General features: G+C 37.7%; 3 protein-coding genes across 3 annotated transcripts; 1 reads left to right on the forward strand and 2 right to left on the reverse strand.

Annotated features, from left to right (window-relative positions):
• Window positions 1-47: 47 nt before the first annotated feature.
• Window positions 48-5,584, reverse strand: lic (dual specificity mitogen-activated protein kinase kinase lic). The gene is made up of 4 exons (XM_089638400.1): window positions 5,455-5,584; window positions 5,137-5,275; window positions 2,015-2,180; window positions 48-1,916 (listed from the first exon to the last, which is right to left on the reverse strand). The coding sequence occupies exons 2-4, from the start codon at window positions 5,202-5,204 to the stop codon at window positions 1,149-1,151; spliced, it is 1,002 nt and encodes a 333-aa protein (XP_089494526.1). The 5' UTR covers window positions 5,205-5,275; window positions 5,455-5,584; the 3' UTR covers window positions 48-1,148.
• A 1,036-nt stretch (window positions 5,585-6,620) lies between these two features.
• LOC149419565 (DNA excision repair protein ERCC-6-like) lies at window positions 6,621-10,454 on the forward strand. Its single transcript, XM_089637889.1, has one exon. It carries the CDS (start codon window positions 6,759-6,761, stop codon window positions 9,900-9,902), a length of 3,144 nt encoding a protein of 1,047 aa, XP_089494015.1. The 5' UTR covers window positions 6,621-6,758; the 3' UTR covers window positions 9,903-10,454.
• Window positions 10,455-13,688: 3,234 nt separating this feature from the next.
• Window positions 13,689-14,375, reverse strand: LOC149419566 (uncharacterized). Its single transcript, XM_089637605.1, has one exon. It carries the CDS (start codon window positions 14,373-14,375, stop codon window positions 13,689-13,691), a length of 687 nt encoding a protein of 228 aa, XP_089493731.1.
• Window positions 14,376-17,633: the final 3,258 nt, after the last annotated feature.

Below are 17,633 nucleotides of genomic sequence, written 5' to 3' on the forward strand. Positions count from 1 at the left end.
ATATAATATGACAGTATTATGTAGTAATAATTCATTGAAAGGCGTAGTTGTAAAAATTATTTTTTATTTAATTATTGACAATTTATTTACAAATTTGATTATGGACAAAGGCAAAGTGGGCACTCTGGTTGGGTGGGCTGTGGGAGCTTTAAGTTCAAATGCCCTGAATCCATACTTGCAGCCTCGCACATACGCACACACTCATCTCACATCAGTAAAGTTAGTAATAAGTTTGTATTGCACCCAGTTTTGTGAGTAGTGGCCAAATTGTCATCAACGTTAACTTAATATCTAGTCAAAGGAATTGCCCGAGTGGACAGCACCTTGTTCGTTTGTTTGTGACATCCGGCGCTCGTCGCCGTGACTTTGTAAATATTTATGTGTGATTGTAAAACTAACATTTTATAATATTATAATTATGTACTTACACTTGTTACATTGTTGCCAATAAACTTTTACATTTTGTTTTACTCTTTATTCTCAATGGGGTATTAATCTACCTTACCGACAAAATTCATTCTACCACGCACTGTGAGACAAGTCAGCAATTGTACAATTAAATGTTCAGGTCTTTGAAGTTAACGTAACGTGGGGCGAAAGATACGATTCATTCACCACTTTTTCCTTATAATGTTTCATTCTACGGTCGATACGTTAGATTAACACCCTTTATACCGTTATTTACAAATAAACTCTTTATATACTGAATATCAGTTAACTATGTTTGCACATTGAATGGCACAACAGGTTGGGTGCTGACGAACTCCGCTCGATTCCCACAACGCAAGATTTCTTCTGCGATCGTCAGCCGCCCCATTCGGGTCCGGCTTTTAGCTCTGGCTAACATTCCGGTCACACAACAGTGTTGTTAGTAAACTAATAATTGTACTATCAAATTTCATATGTCGCACCAAATGCACTGCGCTAATTCGAAGGCAAATGTTGTACCGTAAATTAATCAAATCCTAAAATATGCAAAAAGAAACACATTCTACAAAACTATCCTCCGGATGAACGGATTCTCTTTCATAAAATTTTGTATGTTACTATTCCATAGACAAATCTGTTAAAACTGTTAGTAAGGCCGGCAAAAAGAATCTCAGCATTCTCTTTTCTTAAAAATACATACAATTATACATCAGTAGGATTTAATTGGGCAAGTCTAAAATCTCCTGGACGTAGGAAGCCACATCGGTCACCCGGTCACGGTGCAGCACGCAGAAGGGGTGCACCAGCAGACTGGGGTAGTTGGGACGCTCGCCAAACTCCTTCTGCAGGCAGCGCGTGATCAGGTCCTGGAAGTCTGCGCTGAAGGGAGAGGGCTGTGGCAGGCGCGGGGGATCGTCCTTCACTACCTGCTTCAGCTGCTCGAAGGGAGAGCTCCAGCTTGGGTACGGGAACTTACCGGTGGCTAGCTCCAGCAGAGATATGCCCAACGACCACACGTCACTGCGAATGTCGTACATGGAAGGGTTGCCAGTAGGGTCTATGCGCTCAGGAGCCATGTAGGGCTTGCAGCCCGCATCGATAGTCTTGGCTACCGAATCTACCAAGTAACCCGAGATGCCAAAGTCACACATCTTAACCTCTCCTATGCGGTTTATGAGGATGTTGGAGGGCTTGACGTCGCGGTGAATGACGCTCAACTCTGAGTGCAGGTAGTGTAGCGCCGACACCACGGACACGGCGATCTTGCCCAGGATGTCCTCGGGGATGGTGCGCCCCTGGCTATACACCAGCGCGTAGAACTGATCCAGACTCTTGTCCATCACCTCCATGCAGATCCAAACGTCTCCCTCACGGAACAGAGCCCCGTAGAAATGCACGGTGTACGGACACGCACTGGAGCGCATGGAGATGTCTAGATCCATCAGGAGGCGCTTCTGTTCTTGGGTATTGACTGTAGCGGTGATGCGCTGGGGAGAGAAGTAAACATTAATAATTAGTAAAATAAAACTTAAATAGTTCAGTTGCACTAGTTAACATGCTGCACATGTGCAAGACAGGAGGTTACCTTCACTGCCATGATGGTGTCACTCGGCACGTGGTGCATCTTCTCTACGATGCCGTAGGCACCCCGGCCGAGGTCGCAGATCTTCACCAGGTCATCGGCTACCACCGTGAAGGTGCGCTCGTCTACGGTGATGGTGGTCTGTTTGTCCAGATTCCGTGGAGCCGTCCTAAACAGAGGCCATCAATAAAATATCATGAACCCACGCAGATTTGAATGCTAAAGACAAATTATTAAAGTGGCTCTAAAATAAAATAATTTGTAAACCTCCATAACTTAGAAATGTGTACATGAAGATTGTACGAGACAATTAACCGATTACAATAACTGTATATACGTGGGAGGCTGGGTAAACTTATCAACGTTGGTGGAGATTTGTAGTGAAGTTTAAAGCCAAGTTCAGAAAGGAATTTATTACCAAATCTGAGCTAACCAAAAGAATTTATTACTGGCAAAAAACTGAATTTAATACTGAGTAAAACACTTGAAAATATTTCTTGGAGACTTGGTGATGGTTCTTCAGGAGAGAGGATTCTCTTTCAGAGGTAGTTGTTGAACTGATTTTGTATGGAATTCGGTTCTCTATTTATAGAACAAATTCAAATCGGGCCCTCTCGGAGGAGATTTTCCTCTTTAGTGAGGAGTAAATTGGTTAGGTATTTTTCCTCTCCGTAATTAGTTTGCTGAGAGGAAAGTAATATTTTGATGTGATACCTTTAACCAAGTCAGTTCAATTTACCAAAACCATCACCCCAAGTCTTCATATATTCCCAAATTTTCATATTGGGTTTGAAGTTAGATATCTTTGGTTTGAACATTTCCCAAAGAGTAACAAATATATTTAGGTGTGATTTTTCATGTTATTATGTTAGCATATAATCATTTCTTGATGTTATCACCCCAAGTCTTCATATATTCCCAAATTTTCATATTGGGTTTGAAGTTAGATATCTTTGGTTTGAACATTTCCCAAAGAGTAACAAATATATTTAGGTGTGATTTTTCATGTTATTATGTTAGCATATAATCATTTCTTGATGTTGATATTTATTCCGTGGTTATATTTTCGATCATTTTCCCGTAAATTGAGTCTGATGTTATCACAAAGAGTCACTTTTGAATTTGTAATCATTGTTTGATAAGAATCTCAATGGAATATGCTGTGCTGTGATTGGTTGGAGACGGCGGCCATCATGGAATTCCCTCTGGTGAGTAGTGGAGGGGGATCAACGTAAATACTGAGTCGGTTCCTTAGCGGCGGTCATTTCGTTGACTGGTGGCTCCGAGTGAGGTGGTGGATGGTTATTTTCAGATGTGTTTCATGTTCTGCTGCTATATCGCTATGTAATTATCTTGATTAATCACATATGGCATATCATTTGATAGAGTAATTGTGATGTAAAGATTTTTAATTGTGTCGGCGACACGGTATCAAGCGGTTTCGGGGTTTGAGTGTTCTTGCAGTTTTTACGTAAATATGAATTTCATTGAAAAATGCTGGATATTCTGGATATGTATGATACAAAGATTGTAGATTACACACTAGCGGAATCTGATTTAATCTGGTTTAATGAATTCTTAATTCCTGAATGCAATAACCATCCAAGAGTTTAACCGTTTGTGTGCTGGGCCTTTTTTCATAATATGTACTAAAATTGTTGAACGTATTTTGCTGTGAAATCACTGTGGATCAGTGTGTCCAAGGATATATGAATATATCTCTCCAATTGCGGAGCGAGGCGATGGATCGAAAGACCACTTAGAGAGGTGAAAGGGCCTCCCCAAACCAGCCTCTCCCGATCTGGTGCGCACCTCACCCTATGAACCCGGGCACCCCTGCCAAATCACCAGCCGTAGCAAACCACTTGGGATGACCTATGGCAGAGGTGTTGGTTATCCAATAAATGGTACCAAACCCGCCTCCCAAATTAGAAGTAGTGCCATTATGACAATAAGCAGGAGATCAACACAATTATACTTTTTAAAGTAACACAAAGTAGGTAGTCAAACTTAACCTAGTTTATCAATAAGACAGTTATTCGTTTAGTCTTCATTTTGTAAAATCACCAGAAACATGTAATGTTGCATACACAGCATTAGATAGGCCCCTGGCATATAGACCATATGAACTGTTCCCAGAAGTGAACAAATTGACTCTGCTGGTAATAGCCACAGGGCTAATATGTTCAGTTTTGTTTGTCTACCGATAGCCCTATTTATTACCGGGCCAAAATGTATTAGGCTAATATTGTAGCATTGAAACTCCAGTGTCCGTGTATCTAGCCTGTCTTTAGTAGGTTCCTGTAGGTTAGTTTTATTAATGTAATATACAAGTCAAATTTCAAAGTCGGCAATTTATTTATTTTTAGTTCATCCAAATGTTTTAAAAATAAAAGGGAATTTGTGTAAAAAATAAGTGAAAATAATTTTCAGACATTTACTTCTTACTGCCGCCTTTGATTTGCCGAAATAGTGTCAGATTGCCGGTAATGATTCTAACATTTTTACAGCTTTCCACATTTGTTTTATTTTATTTTTTTCTATGTAGCGACGCACTCTGCAATTGTGTTAAATCATCATAATGGAGCTTTGTGATTGGTTCGTATTGCTCATTCTATAGCAGATTTCTGTGTTTGAAACTAAATCGCATTTTCAAATTGAAATTGTAGGCCGAACCACAGTTTTTGGTTTGGAATTCTATATATAGAGTTAGAAATCCTCAATGTTGCCACATTCATTACTCATTTTTTACAAAAATGTCAGACTGCCGCCTTTGAAATTATATGACTCATATATATCATGCTAGTGTCTGCAGACGTCTCCTTAATTAATAATATAAGCGAATGATTTAGAAGGCGGTAACCAAAAATAACCTGCCTAAATAGAATAACCTGCCGCTAGTTGCATCAGCATGATGATATGTCCATTAGATTACCTACATTTAGATGCACTTCAAATTATTCTAGTATTCAATCGAAGTTTAGTTTGTTGAAATAACATTAGCATTGATTGTTATTGTACAGTTCTACCAAACATAACCTACACCTGTCAACACAAAAGTTGCGTAAGGGATATTATTTTGATTGTGTAGCAGGGAAGCATTACAATGAAATGGGTTAACTTACACTGTGGGAAGGAACTCATCGGACACTTGTAGTTTCAGGTTGGCGCGCGGGTTTCTCCGACCAGACATTGTGATGCTGGTTTTATCCAAAATTCAACAAGATAACGTTTCCCATAGGTTTATACAAATCTTCTAAATATCTATAAAGAAAAGTCAACATTTACATTCTCGAAGCGCGCCACATTATTTTATATGTAGAAATTAATCACAAAACTTATTGTGCACATCAGCACGATGAATAGATAATTTTAACACTGATCACTGATAAACAACCAATCTGTAAATATTTTAAAATCACAATAACTAAGTATCGTATTACCGCAAACAGCTCGGTGAAAAATGTCACAAATGTATGTAGTTAATTCTTAATTATTTTTAGCTATAGAATGTTTTATATAAATGGAGAGGAGACAGATTTGTTCATAGATATACCTTGCTTATGATATATCACTCAAAACGGGAATGACAGGACCATAGACATTGGTATAACCTTTGACACTAAATTAACTTTCATTAACTAAACATATTAATAATATAACCAGTAAAGCAATGCAAATGTTAGGTTTTGTCTTACGGATTTCAAAGGATTTTAAAAATTTAAAAACTGTCAAATTACTTTACACTTCACTTGTTAGAAGCCAACTAGAATTTAACACCACCATTTGGAGTCCTTACTACAGTGTACATGAGAATTCCCTTGAGCGCGTCCAACATAAATTTTTACGTTATATTAATTTTAAATTGGGAATACTCATCGAAAACATTAATTACCCCTCTCTGTTACATTTATTGGGACTCGATACATTAAAAGAAAGAAGAATTTGTTTTGACCTATTTTATTTATTTAAAATCGTTACCAACCTGTTGAACTCCCCTGAACTTCTTTCGCTAATATGTTTCCGTGTACCTAGTCGATCAGTTCGTTTCAAATTACCCTATCACTGCAACAATACAGGATCTAACGCTGAACTCAATTCCATAATGAATCGCCTACATGTACTTGGTAATAAATATGTTTTGAATGAATCTATAAACATTGCTAGTTTATCCTCATACAAACACCACCTAATTAAAACTGTATGTCAGCGCTTCTCTGATTGAATATAACCAAATACAGTTTTAAAGTATTAGTTTATCCGGGATTTATTGTAAATTAATTGTTTATATATTTATATATACACATTGCTGCATTGTATTTATAATAACCATTTCTATTGTTCTCTTTTATGTATTTTGTATTTATATTTTTTTTATCTATGTATATTCTGTATTTATAATAAGTAAAAAAAAAATGTTATTCTTTTGTAAAAGCCGCTATAATCGGCGTTAATAAATAAATAAATAAATAAATAAATATCTATGGGCATAAACAGTGAGTGGTTCATTTATGGGCATAACGAGAGTGGTATATTTATGGGCATAACTATGGGCATAACCAGCATAACCATAGACATGCACCTCATGGTACCTGTTTCGAGTCTCGATCTGTCATAAACGTCATTTACGTCATAACAAACCGCAACGGTTGATCGTACCGTTCTTGGTTATTTCAATGTTTTCAGCTTTTTCAGTTTGATAATTTTTCTTTTATTCAGATATTGGTTCATATTATTAAATTCCGTGATGTCTGATATGAACAGTTATTTTGAAAACCAGAAAAAACTTTCTATCCAGTCTAAAGTTAAGAATGCTCCAAATCCAACAGTCAAAACCAACACAAACAATGCTCGTATGATCAGTTATTCTAGTGATGAAACTGAAAACAGTAAGACTGATTCCACGCATAACAACAGTAAGGCTGACGCTAAGCCCCGCGCGCCCACACGTCCTTCCGAAGAAGCGGATAATGGTTCGGGAAGTGAGTATTACCCTTCAGAAGAGAGCGAGACCGATAATGCTATGCCGAGCTCCTCTAAAAGCGCCGCTCCCAGAACTTCAAAAAAGTTGGTTAAGCAACATGATGATGGAAATATGGAAAGGTTCAACGAGAGAATGGAAGAATGGAAAATAAAGAGAAAACAACTGGAAACTTTGGATGACGAGTCGAATGAGTGCCACGAACTCCCCGGGGGACTGATGGTACCCAACTGTATATGGAAGAGGCTTTACCGCTACCAGAAGACAGGTGTGAAGTGGCTTTGGGAACTCCATCAGATGGAGTCTGGGGGGCTCCTGGGGGATGAGATGGGACTCGGTAAGACAGTACAAATAATCGCCTTTCTTGTGGGTTTAAGTATATCTAGAATGGGAACCTGGAATGGCCTGGGGCCTACTCTCATAGTTGCCCCCGCCACGGTTCTCCACCAGTGGGTGCTCCACTTTCACGAGTGGTGGCCCCCGCTGAGAGTAGCCGTGTTGCACAACTCCGGCTCGCACCACGGCGCCCCTGACCGCCTCATCAGGGACATCCACGCCGCCCACGGCATCCTGGTCACCACCTACACGGGCATAGTCAAACACAGGGCCGCCGTTGAAGACAGGAAGTGGCATTATATTATTCTGGATGAGGGACACAAGATTAGGAATTCAGAAACGCAAGTGAGCAAAGCCGTGAGGAGGATACGCACCCCACATCGGCTCGTGGTTACCGGATCTCCTATGCAAAATAATCTACAGGAACTGTGGTCTCTGTTTGACTTTATGTCTCCGGGACTTCTGGGAACACTGAATGCTTTCTCCGATCATTTTGCCTCCCCCATCACCCAGGGCGGCTACACCAACGCCAGCAAGCTGCAGGAGGCCTCGGCCCTGTCCCTGGCGACCGTGCTGAAGGACACCATCACCCCCTACATGCTCCGGAGGACGAAGGCACAGGTTAAGGATCATCTCAAGCTGCCAGACAAGAAGGAGCAGGTTCTGTTCTGTAGCTTGAGTGATGAACAGAAGGACCTGTATAAGTCCCACTTGTTGAGCAACGCTGTCAGGGGAATACTAGACAAGGATTGTCGCTTCGGAGATCCTGTGAGAGCGAGAATACTCGTGGCCCTATGTATATTAAGGAAAATATGTAACCATCCAGATCTGTACATTTGTCAAGTTGATGAAGATCTTCCGGAAGATGCTACTTTGCCAACGGACGGGGTTCAATCTTTTGGATATTGGAAGCGAGCCGGTAAGATGGTGGTTATCAACTCTCTATTAAAAATATGGAAGAAACAGGGTCATAGGGTTCTTATATTTACGCAATCAAGAGCCATGATTTGCATCCTGGAAATATTTCTTAAGCAGAATGATTATAAATATTTGAAGATGGATGGTACGACTAGCATAGGGTCACGTCAGCCTATAATCACAACCTTCAACTCTGACGATAGTTACCTTGTGTTCCTAGCCACCACCCGCGTGGGAGGGCTGGGAGTTAACCTCACGGGGGCTGATAGGGTTATTATCTACGACCCAGACTGGAATCCCGCAATCGACAGCCAGGCTAAAGAGAGGGCATGGAGAATTGGTCAAAATCGGGATGTGACCATTTACCGTTTACTCTCTGCCGGAACGGTAGAAGAGAAAATTTATCAACGCCAAGTCTTTAAGCAATTACTTGGAAATAAAGTGTTTTTAGATCCCAAGCAAAAGAACTACCTGAAGACCAGCACGCTTCAGGGTCTATTTTCCCTGGAAGAACCGGACAAGGCAGGCTCTACGGAAACAACCAATATATTCAAGCACACGCAAATCAAATCCAATAAGGTTCCAGATGATAAAGCTATCTTAAGTGGCGGAGTCTCATTCTCCAAGACAAAGATGGAAGCTATGAGACGACTTGCTCAACAGATCAGTAAGAACATGTCTGCCGGCAGCTCAACCACTAATGCCAAAGTTGAGCAGGAGAAAGAAGACCCGAGGGAGAGGTACAATAAGTCTCGCCTCCCAGCCCCCCCTGTCCCAGAGGAGCCCCTGGTCAATATCCACAACGATCAGGAGACTAAAGCAAATTTTTCTACAGTGTTATCTGAAATAGATATTATCAATATGTACTCTAAACCTGAACATTTGGATTTTCTTGAAAGGGAACCACAAGAAGATAAAGATGAAATTGTAGAAGGCGAAATTACAGATGAATTAACGGAAGTTGAAACATCAAGTAATTCTCAATTGGAATCCAAAGAAAAAATGTGTGACATTGAAAATAAATCTGAAAACGGTGTTTTATGTGCTACAACAATGCACAATATTAATGAAGCGCGTGAAGACCTGCCAAGTAATTCAACTCACTTCAAAACGGAACCACAAGAAGATGGCGAAATTGTAGAAGACGAAATTACAGAAGTAGAAAAACCAAGTATTCCAACTACTCACTTAGAAATAGTAGAATCTAAAAATAGTAAAATCAAAACCTGTGATATTTCCAAAATGCTTAAATTTACCAAAAAGCTTAGTACAAAAACACATGATACTACCACTGCCAAAAGAAGAGAAAGTGATCACAGTAGTAAAAATAGCAAGAAAAGAAGAAGAAAAGTGAAAGATTACGAAAGTCTGTTGAACGAGGATGGCCTAAATGAAGACGAAGAGTTTAGAAGGTCCGTGAAAAAGGTGAAAAGAAAAAGAGAGAAAGCAGAACCAGAAGTGGAAGAGGACCCTGACCAATACGTCCTGGAAAAGTTATTTGCCAAGTCGGGCGTCCAGAGCGCCCTGCAGCACGACAAGGTGGTAGGGCTGTCGGAGCAGGAGGAGAACAGCCGCATGCAGAGTCAGGCGCACCACCGCGCAGTGTTGGCGCTCAAGGCACTTCGCAAGTCCAGGGTCAAGAACTGGAGGTGGTAGGCATTCATTCCACAATGTTCTACAGGCGGGAAAACATATATTATTATTAACAAATGAAACATCACTTTATTGTAATATGCAACCGTTTTCGGAGTATCTGTGCCTACATCTACTGGAAAAAACAATTAGCCCAGTGGGTTTTTTCCGTCTTAAGCAATGCGAATTAATGCAAAATCGTGCAAAAAAACTTGATCTGGCTTAAAAATTTGATCCCTCGGCTTTTTATAGGCCTAGAAAATAAATAAACAGTATATTATTTAAAAATAAGTACCATAGCCTACTTACGAATCCCTTTTCTTATATGGTTTTATTGTGTTATGGAAAAAAAACTTATGATTGTGTTTGAAAAATATTTTAATATTGTGCCTGAACTTCACAAAATAAAAACATTTTGTTTTGGGGATTTTTTGTGAATAAATCAAAACAGGTGGGAATTTCAACCTTATCGCCATCTTCGTAACAAGTGCGTGATTCCACCCAATGTTACACGTCAAGTAATTAAAAACAATGATTTTCAATTGTTCAAATTTGAAGTAATTTTCAAGATATATATTTTTTTTTTTTTTTTTTTTTTTTTTTTTTTTTTTCTTAGGTTTGTCAACAGTGATTCATATCAAATCTCTCGAAATTCAATTACACTAATTAAACTTGGTTGATACTATCACTAATTACAGACAAACACAACATTGATGAACACAAAACTATACGTAAAGAATAATGTACATGTATGCACCTACATGCATACATGTATACACAAAAACATACACTTACATATACATTTCATAACAGCAACAGTAATTATTTTATAGATCAACACGATAGGTAGCTTTAAGTCTTGTTTACGTTTGATTTGAAGGTGGCCAGTGATGACATTGACAAATCGATGGGATGACTTTTATATGTCTCGTTAAAATAACGGCACATTCTTGGTAAAGGTGAGTCATACCCCAGCTTAGTTTTATATTTTTTAATATGTAACGGAATATAATGTATTAGTCGGGAACCAATTCTAGGAACGTTGAACATAATTTGATAGAGTAAAAAAGGGCAGTTTATTAGAGCATTAATAATTTTGAAAAGGAAATTTAAATCAATATTTAGTCTTCTCTGTTCAAGGGTGCGTACATTGTAGAAATTTAGTCTATCGGTGTAATGAGGAAGTGATCGAGCTCGCTTATCACAATACGCTAGGTGGTACATAAAATGTTTTTGAACCCGCTCTATTCGCTGAATATGAACTTTGTAGGTTGGACTCCATATAGAACTTGCGTACTCCAACACGTTGCGGGTGAAGGAATTGTATAGCGTTATTTTTGATTTGGGATTCTGAAAATTTTTACTATTTCGTTTGATAAATCCTAGCATTTTTAGGGATCTAGAAATAATGCTGTCGATATGAGGTGTGAAAGTTAGTTTTTTATCAAATATTACGCCTAGGTCCCGAATGGTTGTGACTTCCTGGAGTTTAGTACCGTCGATAAAATATTGAGTTGAGATTGAGTTGCGTTTACGTGTAAAAGTTATGTGGACACATTTTAAAGAATTCAGAAACATTCTATTGTCAGTGCACCATTTAGAAACTCTGTTGATATCATTTTGAAGGAGTATTGAATCAAGTAATGTGTGGATAATTTTAAAAATCTTACAATCATCGGCGAACAATAAAATTTTAGAATCCAAAATAACATCGCACAAGTCATTAATAAAAACAAGGAACAAGATCGGGCCCAAATGGGACCCTTGAGGTACTCCAGACGGCACATCTAATCCTCTTGACTCATAACCATCAAATACTACTCTTTGTTCACGGTCAGTTAGATAGGAGTGAAACCAGTTTAGCAAGGTACCATGAACACCCATGCGTTTTAGTTTATGTATTAATAATCTGTGATTTACCTTATCAAAGGCCTTGCTAAAGTCAGTGTAGATGCTGTCTATCTGTTGACCTTTATCGACAGCTTCGGTTAAGGTAGTGACATAGCAAAGTAAATTGGAGGATGTTGATTTCTGGGAGAGAAATCCATGCTGTTTTGGAGTAATAAGATTTTTGAGATGATAATTCAGACTTGGACAAATTATTTTTTCGAAAATTTTAGCAAATGAACAGAGAATGGAGATGGGTCTATAGTTTGTGACGTCGTGAAGGTCGCCACTTTTAGGTATAGGTACAATATTTGCTTGTTTCCATCTTGTTGGGAAAACGGATGAAGACAACGATTTCCTGTAAATGATAGTCAGAGGGAGTGCGAGACTGTGTGCACACTTTTTAATTAGGATAGGTGGAATTTTGTCGGGACCCGGACCTTTGCTCTGGTCGAGGTTAAGCATTGCTATTTTTACATCGTGCACACTAATATTTACTGTGTGCAGAACGCCGTTTGATTGATCTATTGAAACGGGATGAGGTTGAGTCTCTTCGTTGCCTCTTATGTTATCTTTCTCATATACTGATGAAAAGTGTTGGGCAAATAGTTCACTGCTTTCCTCGCCATTGGATGACTTTTTTTCTCCATACGTCATATTTTGGGGGATAGTACTGTTATTTTTTTTCTTTTGTTTGATAAATCTCCAAAAAGTTTTAACGCTATTATGATTAACCAGACACGATTCGATTTTTTGAATATATTTAAAGTAGCAATTACTAATGAGTTTGGAACAACGGGTGCGTAAGAGTTCGTATGAATTTCTATCACGAGGATTTTTATATTTTTTATAGAGAATTCGAAATTTATTTTTTTCCTTAATAAGTTTAACTAAGTCTGGTGAGTACCAGTGGGGATACTGCTTATTACAATTTACAATTTTGGTTACGCATTTCTCAATTATACGATTCAGATGAGTGTAAAATATAGAAACCATATTGTCCACCGACATGAATTCAGGTAAAAGTAATGCCCAATCTAGTTCTTGTAATTCCTTATTGAATTGAATGTAATCATTTTTATTAAAATTATATTTAAGTAAGGTTTTATTTTTTAGCATTTTTGTTAATTTGAAATCAAAACTAAAATCAATCTCTAAGGGTGGGTGATGTACATCAATGCGACTTAAGATATCGGTACTTTGCCTGACTTGTAGTTCATGTGAATTGGATAAAACGAGATCTAAGATTCTACCGTTACTATTCACAATGTCATTGAATTGATTGAGGTTATTTAGGGCAAGAAAGTTCACAAGATGGTTGCCGATGTCATTATTATAATTTTCTGGAGATAAGAAATGAGTCTGGTTAGGCTCATTGCGGGTCCAACGAATACCTGCCAGGTTGAAATCTCCTATAATTAACAAATTCGATTCACCAACGCCTTCCATAACATTGCTAATTTTTTCAAAAAGGTATTCAAAATTATCAACAAGCAACGGGGGGGGTATATAAAGAGCACAGATATAGAGACATCTCGTTAATTTGTTCTGGCTGAATTTGATAGTCACCCATACGTCTTCCAAGGTACTTTCCCAATGCTTACAGCGGTTTGTTTGGTACTCTTGTAAAACGGCTATCAATACACCCCCTCCGTCACTTTTATGGTTAGAAGAACTGTTACGGTCCCTTCTGAAAACATTATAACGCGAGCCAAAAATTTCTGCATCAGATATAGAGTCGTTCAACCATGTTTCAGTTAGAATAATAATATCAAAATTGTTATTAAGTATTTCTAGATAAACTTCATTAAGTTTAGTTCTTAAACCCCTGCAATTCTGGTAATAAATTCTTAGGTTGTCCATGTCAGTATACATAATTCACAGATAATATACCAATTGAAATTAAACAAAATACGGTAGGAATCAGGCAAGCGAAGCTAACGAGTCCTGGTTGCGAATCACCACTACATGCGCTGAGTTTTCATCTTTACGTACAAGTATTTTACCATTACGGATCCACACGAATTTATAATTAGCTTCTTTCGCTTTAATCCTCGTGGCTGCATGCAGGGCCTTGTTTGCTGGTGTGAGGTGTTCGCTGACGTATACCGGTGATTTGATGCCGTCGATGCCTAGATGTGTTGAATTTAGCTTGGAGTTCATGTTTTTCTTGTTGTAGCTGATGACTGCAGCCAGGACTTCATCCCTTGCCCTCACGCTCGGGAGCTTCACGACGATTGACTTGGGCCTTCTGGAATCTGGTTTGATCTTGGGGACTCGATGAATGTTAAGTATTTCCGACTCGGCAAAGGGGCGAGAAATCACGGTTCCAAGTTGTTTAACGATCGATATCAGATTCTCAGATTTATGCTCAGGTACGCACTGGATCTCGACGTTGGTTTCCCTGGCTGTCTGTTCCATGTGGGACACGCGTGCGTTAAGATCGCGCACTTCTGAGTTTAGCTTAACATTCTCAGCTTGTAAATTTTTTATTGTGCCCAATGAATCAGATAACATTTTTTTCAGGTCTTCATACTCGGCGGAAATGAAGCTGATGGAGTCTTTTATGTCTGGCAGAATATTTAGTTTCGTATTAATTGTTTCGTTCATTTCTCGAAACTTTTTATCGATATAACTAATGATTTTATTGTCATCTTCCTCAGCGTCACTAGATGTCGTTAATTTCTTTTGTGCATTCCTCTGTCGACTCATGTTTATAGGAATTATTTATTTAAATATTTATTTTTAATTTGAATGTAGACACAGTATCGTGACTAATGCACAGAGCGAGAATGATTATGCCTGGTTGTGATTTTGGCTAAAAGTGATGTTGTCAATAATTAGTTCTTATTTCTTCAGATAGATGGTGTAGGATTGTTTATTTAAATTTAAAAAAAAGTAAATCTTTTTTTTGCCGGTGTGAGGATCGAACTCGATGCGCCGCGGCCGGCTAATGTGCAAGCGATAGTGGTGCGTTAACCCGCGCTGCCACGGCTCCCTTCTGTGGTGTGGCGTATTTCACTCCTATATACTGTAAATTGCCTTAGCACAGTATATAATAACAGATGGTTGATTTTTCGGCAAAAACACTCTGACACTTCACAGTTAGTTTAAAACACTTGTAAAATATAAATGAGACTTTATAGATTTCACAAAATTCGACAATTCTCTAGAGTGTTCTTCGGGGACACATTTAACGATAAATTATATGGTTATTAGGAATTATAATCTACAAATTTTGGATATTTTTGTGGAGCGATTTTTTGACATGCACTCTTTATCACTTGACAAATTGTAACAATATTTTTGTGTCAGTTGGCCAGTTGTTTACAAGTGGTGTACACAAAGGTTTATGGTAATTATTCGGGATCGCTGGCCATGCTTAATACGATTTTTTTTAAATAAATCCTTCTGATTCACCTTAATTACTATAAAAGGCATTTGGGAAATTTTAACATTGTAATTTTCAATTAAGTAAAATGAAAATTCGCTTTTGTTTTACCGGATGATAGCCATTTTAATTAAATGTGGCCAGCGATACCGAATATGTTTATGTTATTTATTATCATTTATTAGTAAAATTTCATGAGAGTTAATAAGAACTCGAAAAATAACAATGTTCAAATTAGATTATATTATGTTTTTTTATTTAAACACGTTACACGGCTGGCATTTGCCTTTTTTTTGTTTCAAAGTATTATTTTCTTTCAGCCACAATGGGCGTTGCATAACTACAATATTTAATTAATTCAAAATAAGAATAAATAATTACCGATAGATCTGAGGACCAACGATCTACCTAACCCTACCTCAAACTCTGAAGTAATCATAACTTTTGTAACGTATGTTAACTCTACATACTCAATAATAACAATGCTTGTATTATAATATTTATTTGTAAGAAGACTATCACGGTTCTGGACTGAGAGGCTCATTCCCGCTCATACGATCTCTTATATACGTCTCGTACTCGCTGTCTCGCTCTCATGCTGTCCCCCTTACACTCATACACCACACCCCCACACTTAAATCATAATTACATCTTTTTATTTTTACAAATTTATATAAGCCAAATATATTTAATTATTTCCATTATGTATTTAATTTCCAATTTATATGTAATTATGTATGTTCTTGACTCTTCATTCGGTGTAGCATGGGCGTTGTCCTCGAGGGCGTAACCTCCCCTCCCATGGTGTAGGTGACCTGCAAAAATCAGAGGAATTAGGAAACTTGGTCATGTCCACGTCCGAGAGTGGACCCAGGTCCAGCAAATCATCAGACCTGTCACTCTCCCCCCACCTAACCTTCCTCTCTGAAATTTGATCATGGTGGCGTTTCCACACTTGTCCTGTAGACATAATTTTTACTAAATAAACCCTATTCCCCAATCTTTTATAAATTTCTCCTAATATCCATTTGTTTTTATCACTTCTCAAATCCCTGGTTAAAATTTTAGATCCAACATCAAAGTACTTTTTAATTTTTTTTCCTCTATAATACTTTTTTTGTTTTTGCTGACTCAATAACATCTTATCTTTAATCGTGTTATCAATCCCTTTAAAACCTTGACCTTCAACATTATCTAATATTGGAATGATTGTATTAAAAATTGATCTAATTTTCCTTCCCAAAATTAATTTACTAGGTTCAATCCCCGTAGACATAGAAGGCGTATTCCTAATATCAACCAAAAATGTTAAAAGTTTATCCTCAAAATCAGCAGGCAATTTATTATTTATCATAATTTTTTTTTAAAAATTCTTTACCGTTTTAACCCCATTTTCGGCAAGTCCGTTAGAAGCTGGATGGTTGACAGGAGATGTCAACGATTTAATATTAAAATTATGACAAAATTCCTTAAAAACTGTTGAAGTGAACGCTGTACCATTGTCACTTACTATCTGCTCCGGAATTCCGAAATTAGAAAATAATCTTTTCAAAACTTTTATTGTACAAAACGAATCTACTTTATTTACGATGTGACAGTCTATCCATTTTGTAGTTGCATCAACGATTATCAAAAAATTGTAACCACCAAAAGGTCCCATGAAATCAATATGCAATCTATTCCATATTAATCCACTGATTGGCCACGGCTGTAACTCAACTTTACATGGAGTGGGTAAACACTCCAAGCATCGAACGCACTGCTTCACAGTTGCTTCTACCTCTGAGTTCATCCCTAACCAAAAAAAATAATTTCGAGCAAGATTTTTAGATTTAACAATACCTAAATGCGATTGATGTATGAAATTCAATATGATTTCCCTTAATTCCCTCGGAACCACAAATTTATTATTATAAAATAAACACGAGTCATAAGTCGATAATTTATTTCTAAAATACCAGAATTTTAACAAGTCATCCTTTAAAAACTTTTTATCCGGCCAACCATTGATTACGAACCCAATAATGGTTGCTATGTTTACATCTTTAATCGAAAACTGCTTCATCGTTTCTTTTGAAATTGTCGATTCCGCCTCAATTATATTTAAAAAATCCGATTCAATCTTATCAACGTTCAGACTACCAATATAATTTAAGAAATATTCGCTACCGTCGACCTCGTCGATACAATCACTTAAATTATTATTACTATTGACCGGCAACCTAGATAAGAAATCCGCTTTGTTCTCACCCGACTTGACATATTCTATATTATAGTCAAATGTTTGTAAAATCAGCGCATAGCGCTGTAGCCTATTTGCCGCTAGTATTGGCACTTGTTTTTCAGTGTTCAAAATATGTACCAAAGCTTTATTATCACAAGTTAGAACGAATTTATTACCATATAAATATTGAAAGAATTTCTTTAATCCAAATATTATTGCACACGCTTCCTTATCTAGAATGGAATACCTCAAT

Source organism: Hesperophylax consimilis, chromosome 12, assembly GCF_061612785.1.
Source record: "Hesperophylax consimilis isolate HC1 chromosome 12, BYU_Hcon_1.0, whole genome shotgun sequence".
Classification (NCBI taxonomy): Eukaryota; Metazoa; Arthropoda; class Insecta; order Trichoptera; family Limnephilidae; genus Hesperophylax; species Hesperophylax consimilis.

Bases quoted from the DNA above. Each gene is read 5' to 3' on its own strand.
- lic (XM_089638400.1), bottom strand. From the start codon at position 5,204: ATGTCTGGTCGGAGAAACCCGCGCGCCAACCTGAAACTACAAGTGTCC. The intron at 2,181-5,136 runs GTAAGTTAACCC...GCCTCTGTTTAG, and splicing joins GATGAGTTCCTTCCCACAGT to GACGGCTCCACGGAATCTGG. The intron at 1,917-2,014 runs GTAACCTCCTGT...TTCTCTCCCCAG, and splicing joins ACACCATCATGGCAGTGAAG to CGCATCACCGCTACAGTCAA.
- LOC149419565 (XM_089637889.1), top strand. From the start codon at position 6,759: ATGTCTGATATGAACAGTTATTTTGAAAACCAGAAAAAACTTTCTATC.
- LOC149419566 (XM_089637605.1), bottom strand. From the start codon at position 14,375: ATGAACGAAACAATTAATACGAAACTAAATATTCTGCCAGACATAAAA.